This window comes from Teleopsis dalmanni, chromosome 1 (genome assembly GCF_002237135.1).
Source record: "Teleopsis dalmanni isolate 2A chromosome 1, ASM223713v2, whole genome shotgun sequence".
NCBI lineage: Eukaryota > Metazoa > Arthropoda > Insecta > Diptera > Diopsidae > Teleopsis > Teleopsis dalmanni.
Genome location: NC_051846.1, coordinates 230519263 through 230526469, shown reverse-complemented (window position 1 = coordinate 230526469; position 7207 = coordinate 230519263). Strand labels below are relative to the sequence as shown.

General features: G+C 27.0%; 1 protein-coding gene across 1 annotated transcript in view; it reads right to left on the bottom strand.

Moving 5' to 3' along the window:
- Positions 1-439: 439 nt before the first annotated feature.
- Positions 440-7207, bottom strand: part of LOC119667636 (fringe glycosyltransferase-like) — a 22682-nt gene continuing 15914 nt past the window's right edge. The window contains exons 2-4 of the mRNA XM_038076941.1: positions 4795-4933; positions 1364-1538; positions 440-1278 (exon numbers count right to left, since the gene is read on the bottom strand). Coding sequence (XP_037932869.1) covers positions 1043-1278; positions 1364-1538; positions 4795-4933 — 550 coding nt within the window. The 3' untranslated portion in view covers positions 440-1042. The remainder of the gene's footprint in view (positions 1279-1363; positions 1539-4794; positions 4934-7207) is intronic.

Genomic DNA, 7207 nt, shown 5'->3' with positions numbered 1-7207 from the left:
GTCTGGTTGAAGCAGATTGGCATCACTTTTAAAATATGTCAAAATTTTTTTTGTTGTGTTGTGTAAAATATGAAATATAAATATTGCAAACATTGAAATTAATTAATATAAATAAAAGAAAACAAAATTAATAATAGAAGAGCAAGAGTAAGCAATTTTTATCTTATTCTTTTGATAAGTCATTATTTCTGCAACATATTTCCAGTCACAATAGATTGATTTTTGTATTTGACTGCACTAAAACTTAAGACGCAACATTTTTTGTGACTAAAACCTAACTCTGACTCACATGTTTTCCTTTGTAAGTTGCAAGTATTCTTTTGCTACTCTGAAAGAAAAAATTTTGGCTAATATACATAAAATAAATTACAACCCTGTTTAAACATTAATCGAAAAAAATAAATAAAAACATCGAAAAATAATTATTTTTTAACAATTTTATTCAATTTAATTTATGCAAATTTTAAGACTACAACAATTTTTTATACAATCACACTACAACTTAATGATATCAATAAATGGTTTAAGTGTATTAATTATTTTATTAGGAATATTTTAAATATTTTACAATTAAATTCTCCTTAAGAGACTAGAAATACATATATAAAAGATTTTTTATATAAAATATACTTAAAGGAAGCACATTTTAAATACAATAAACGGAAGTGGTTAATATGGAAGCTCATTATATGTATAAAAATTGCAAAAAAATGTATTGTATATAATTTAAACAATTTATTAAAACACAGGACAGAAGTATTTTTTTTTATTTAAAGGCAAGCATAAAATTTAAGATACAATAATAAGGGACATTTATTTACTTTTAGGATTTATGTTTCGCTAATATTTACAATAGTATAATTTTTAACTAAAATTACATCACAGTTCTGAGATTTTATTAGTTTTCAACTAAATCAACAACATTTTGAGTTTTTTTGCTGCTACAACAATAATTTACTTAATTCTTGCAACCATCTGCATATTAAACTACGATCAATTTTTGACTAACAACAAATTGATTTTAAGCATTTAGTTTAAGGGATCATCTTGGTGGACAGAAACTAAAATATGGAAACAATTGACAGTGCAATGAATAAAATCGTTTTGGATCTGTTTTTAAATCAAATCCATCAACTTTTATGACATTCCATTGATTTTTCATATGTGCGTAACTGAAAGAAACTTGATCTTGAAATGTTTCTGGACGTATAAACTCCATAGGTTCCAAATGTGAATGGAAATTATCGACGACAGTTAATGGCACCTTCAATAAATGTTCTGCAAGAAAAGAATCGAAAAAGAAATGTAATAATTTTTAATTATCACTATCTCTAATGAGTTCTAGCTGTGTAAAGTAACGTACCAATTATGAAACCCATTGTCACGTCATCTGGAAACCGTATTTTGTCCCCAATACTAATAAATTTACCACCACCAGCAATTGGTAGCATCTTAAGAGTTAGAGCACGACTGAGGCAAAAGCCAGCACCGCCTGTTGCAAACCAAAAGGTTATCTTCTTGTTGGTCGATTGGTTCTTCTGGAAAAATAAAAAATAAATAAAACAGGAATAAAAAATAAAATAAAAATAAAATAAAGTTATAAAATTTTAAATAACTAAAGTTTAAAAAGATTAATTGAGCATTAAAATTAACAAAATATAAAGAAACTCATTAAACCGTAAGGTAATTTTATATCCTTTCTTTTTTTTCACTACGTGTAACCTAAAACCTATAAAAATAAATATTGCAATTTTAAGTAATTAGCAATCATTTTCTTTTTATTTTTTGTGTTTTAAGCTTAAAAAGAAATGAAAATAAATTTTTTTTAATATTAAGTTAAAGACTCTTAATGATTATAACTGGGAAATGCAGCTGGTCTCATGTTACGGATGCACATAAGAAATACGTTTAAATATATTTTAAAATTTACAAACTTCTTTGACTTGATTGCCGACTTTTTTATGCAAAAAACGTATTTTTACTATATTTTACACCAAATCTCATAATATATAAAATCCGTTACAAGCATTATTTCTGCTGTCTCTAAATGCAAAATTCCAATACATTTATTAAATCTATCGTGTTCATTCATTTATTTATTCATCTATTATAGTTAACTATATAATTTTCACGAAACAGATATCTATGAAATACCGCTTTTCGGAAACTATAGTCGGTCTTTAAGCTCTTTAAATAGATCATATCAATAATTAATGTGTCAGGCTCAGCGTTAAGTCTTTGGTGTAAATTTGTAAGATTAATGTTTGCGCAGAAATCAGTCGGTATTTTGAAAGAATAAATATTTTATTTGAAATTTAATATATTTTTTATTCAATGAAGTTTTTATGTTTGTACACGTGTTAGAAGAGTAGCAACTACTAAATTATTAACACAGCTCAGCTGTGATCAGATACCATTTACTATCGAGTTAAAAAGAAGTGTTTATAAATGCAATAAATTCAAAAGTGAATGCAGTAGTTTTATTAACTTCAAAAAATCTTACTATAGATACAAATCTTTTTAACTGTATTGCAGAGTCTTGACTGTATATCGATTTCATTTTTCACTTCAATAAATCACATAAATTTGATGATGGCTATAGTTTTTTGTGGTTATTGTCATAATTAATATTTTAATAGTTACATAAAAATAATAATATTTTAATTGGTAATAACTGTTTAATAACATAAGGAAATTGTAAGTCAAGACATCAAAAATTTACACTGAAATGTAACTTTTTGAAATGCATAAAATTTAATGCATTTTAGTTTTGAATTTATTGCAGAAAATAAACTAATATGATGTGCAACAAATTTACTAATAATAGACTAGAATTATGGAATTTACCTATTGTGCTCGTTACAATCTATTCATATATTTATAAAAGAAGTACTATATTATAGGTTTATTTGATCGTTAAATAATATTTGAATCTATATTTTTCTAATAAAATAAATTTTAATTTTTTTCTAACAAAGAAAAAAAGACTTTTAAACTTTATTGAATAATTTGAGTTTAAAATATTTACCCAATGCTCAACTTAAGTTAAATATAAATAAAATTACAACTTCCAGTGTATGAACGAAGTACTATTAAATAATAAATATTTTTAGTATTGTAGTCGAAATATTTTAAAATTTTTTGTGAATAGTATCTACAATCTTACTATGAAAAATTAACACATCAGCATTTGAATGCGAAGTTGAAGAAATAAAGATAGTATACTTTACCAGAACTTTACAAGATCAAAACTTCAACTCCGGAGATAAAAAAAAAAATTAAAATAAACAAAAAAACAATATGTATTACAATTATACTAGAAAAGAAGCTCATTACGTTCTGCATCAAATTATGCTATAGATTGGCTGCTACATGTTCCCATAACAAAGGTTATAGCAAAGCAATTACTCACAAAAGCCACAAAAAGGCTTGTGGCTACAGGACAATGGAGTGATTGTCGCCCATCCATTTACTACAAAGCAAAATTTACAGTTCCAAACTAACCGCTAAATTTGACACTTATAATAAGCAAATTCTAAAACTATAACACATAGCATGGAAGAATAATTTCATCTCCTATCAATATGAGAATATGAGAATACTCTATATGATACTCTATATTTACTCTATATGAGAATAGAGTAAAAGCATACATAAAATTAATTTGATCCAGTTGGAATAAAAGACGGGTAAATCAAATACAAAAAATAAGTACAGCATTTGTATCTGTACTCACAGGAGTAATATCGAAACTCTATATAGTATAATATGATATTATACGAAAAAATTAAGTTTGATACCATTATATTTAAGTCATAGTTGAGATTGTGTACAAATAGATTGAAATGTTAACAAAAATTTATATTTAAAAATAATATATATTCTAATGTAGGAATGCTTTCGGCAGATGATAAATAAATAAGTTGGCGAAAAAACACATAAATCAATAAAAATCCTGAGTACATCGATCAATACCTACATCCATATAACTGAAACTAAGCTATTTAAAACGTCGCATATGTCGCTTTTGAACATTTATCAAAAGTTACTGTTATGAATATATTAATATATCATGCGCGATATCAATAATCGCAGGATAACATTATAACATAATAATGTCGGTAGATACTTTTTCCTTAACAAAATTAATAAATTGTCAAAATTAAACAAAAAAATCGTTGCTCCCAGCTATATATAAAAGGGAAGGAAGTCCACGATAGGTCAACAACAGACCTAACTGTATCAACGATAGTCTGCAGACATATGTTATAACCTAAGATATTAATAACTTCTAACATATCCGTAATATAATTAAAAAGTTGTCAAAATTTATTAAAAAATAATTGTTTCTTTCCTTATACAAGAGGAAGGGAAGTCCACAATAGGTCAGCAACAGGGCTGCAGACATATTACCTAAGCTATTACACACTTCTAATATACCCCGCTATAAAAATGCTAATATTCTCAACGGTTTACTGTATACTAAAGTGCTAAATGTTAATAATTTAAATTTTAATTATAATTATCTTTAGTGTGTAAAAATTGATTCTTTGATTTGCATTTGACAAAGTACAAGTCAACTTCATAGTACTTGGAGTTTAAAAAATTGTTGAACAACAATCAAATTCAAGCATAAATCAAAGATCAATAACATTATTGATGGGTATTTGGTAATACACGAAACATTTCTTTGGTCCCTCAAAACTTCAATTAATTAAAGAACTAACATTTAAAATAAAAACTGCTTTATTATTTATATAAATTATTTTCTTTATAAACTTTATTAAGACTTACGCTATCAAAGTGAATTTCCAGTGGCGACGAAATACTAGGTTTGCCCAAATACCAGTCCACTGATGGACTGTATTCGTCCAATAGCTTAACAAGGCGTGGTACGTTAACATAATTGTCATCATCGAAGTGACAAAACCATCTGTAAAAAATAAATAAAAAAAAAATTAATTATTTTGTTAATGAAGAAAAAAATGTTTAACGAATAAATCTTATAAGACTTAGTTTAGAGAAGTTTGTCTGTGGCGGGCTAATAAATCAATTTTAAAGAAAAAATGAACAAATATTTTTATTATTTTTATTTAAAGCATAAATATGAAAAACGTACAAAGTTATTTTTAAAAATTTTGAAGAGAATTAAATTTAAGCTTATGAGCATCTTTTTCGAAACTAAATCTCAAGCGCAAAGTTAATCATTAATAACTTTTGCGGTTTTAAATAATTTTTGTTTCTCCTTTTTTGTCTTAAATTTATTTTCGCTTATGCTGCACGCTTCATTTAACCGACAAATCCGATTAGAGACAAAATTTTTGCAACATTTACTTAAAAGGAATTAAGGACTCGAAATTAGCAAAAAAACAAAAAAACTGGGAAGAAATTGAAGAAACACAGAATTCATCTTTTACGAGCTTAGCTCATAACATGAGCATAGTCAAGAAGTTAAACTTTTCATGTCAACTTAAAAATTTTAAATTTATTAAAAAACAACAACAAACGACAACAAATATAAACGAAACATCTGAACAACAAAGGGAAGCCGTAAGCCTTAATGTACCAATTTTGATAAAGGTGCGCTTAATCGCTGAAAAATATGTTTTCCAGTACTAACGCAATTTTGTAGTTCATGTGGCATTTATGTACCAAAATTTGTTAAAAAAAAGATTTCTTAATTTTTTCAAAGTAATTTGAGAGTTTTACTTCTCAGAAACTTTATTCTTTTCACATTTTTTATTATGATATTTTCTGTTTTATATTTTTTTAACCAGTTCAGAAATTTATGTTACCACACACTAGTATCGCACTGGTAATTTGCATAACTATTACCATAAGTGACACTTCCGCTGTAGCTCCACATTTATCAGTGGATCATTTTTATGCGGTTTTGCCATATCACATTTAAAACTTAATGAACTTATCAGTCAGTGAAAGAGCATTACGAGTACTCCACCGTCGACTTCACTGCGCATGCATATGTATATATTGTACTACAAATTAAAATCATAGAAATTTTGATTTATTCGACAGTGGCGGTGAATGTCTGCAGAAAATTATAGTCAACAATAATGATGGATGGTTATGTTTGCATACCCATATTATAGTAACCGGAAAACGTCAACATATAATAGTTTAAGACGACAAGCACAAAAAAGTAAGAATGCTATAAAAACAGAGCAATTCCACAAAAAGTGCTACTAATTACGCTTAAGTACAGTAGCAAAAACAGTTAATCGCGAAAAAGCAAGCACATTAATCTGGAAGGCATGTGGGCATTACAGCACAGTGTTGCCACATGTCCATCATTTGCCTCAGGCATATTCGTATGCATAGCCATTCACTAAAAGTACGGATAAGATACATAGCTTTTTTTTCGAGCTTATCCAAAGCGGATGCTGTAATTTAAATTTGCACTTGCTTTGATTTAAATTAATGCAAAAATACTGCAGTAGCAGTAATAGTGGCAGCTTAAAATGTTGCACGAAAAAATGTTGTCCATGGTGGTTACTTACACTGTAATTGTCAGCTTAATGCTGCAGTAATTACTTCAGACTGATCTGGTCTGAAGTGGCATGCAGGAAGCGTTTTTTTTTTTTTTTGTATGAAGTGGACGGTGAACGACAACCAAATCAGTGACGGCTAGCTGCATTAGCTTAAATTGGAAAAGACAGTAGAAAGTGGCAATTAATAACTAACAGTACTTACTTGATTTCTTCATAATTGCCAATTAAATAATAGAGTTGAAAGGAAGTTTGTTGCTACATTTTTATTGCCCAAATGCTTGGTTTATACTAATACTTTGAGTTAAAATGTGTATTAAAGTAATCAATTTTAAAAATTTATACTAAACTTTCGAATTTATTACAAATAGGTGATAAAAAAATATCTAATTTTAAAATTTACATTCTATAAAAGCTTTCTCTTCTGTAGATGCTTAGGGCCTGGGAGACTATTAACAAATGATTTCTTAATAGTGATCAATAATTTATCTGAAATGAATTATATTAATGAATTATCTGAATAATCTTATTCTAAAAGAAGTTCCGATATACAATAACCATTAATATACTAATAACTGCTATTAATGCTTGCTGCTATTAAAACTAAATATTTATATGTTTAAGCTAGACTGAACGCAGGGACCCACTTATAGAAACATTTCTAATACATTATAATTTTTAATACTAACTGAAAAAAAAAC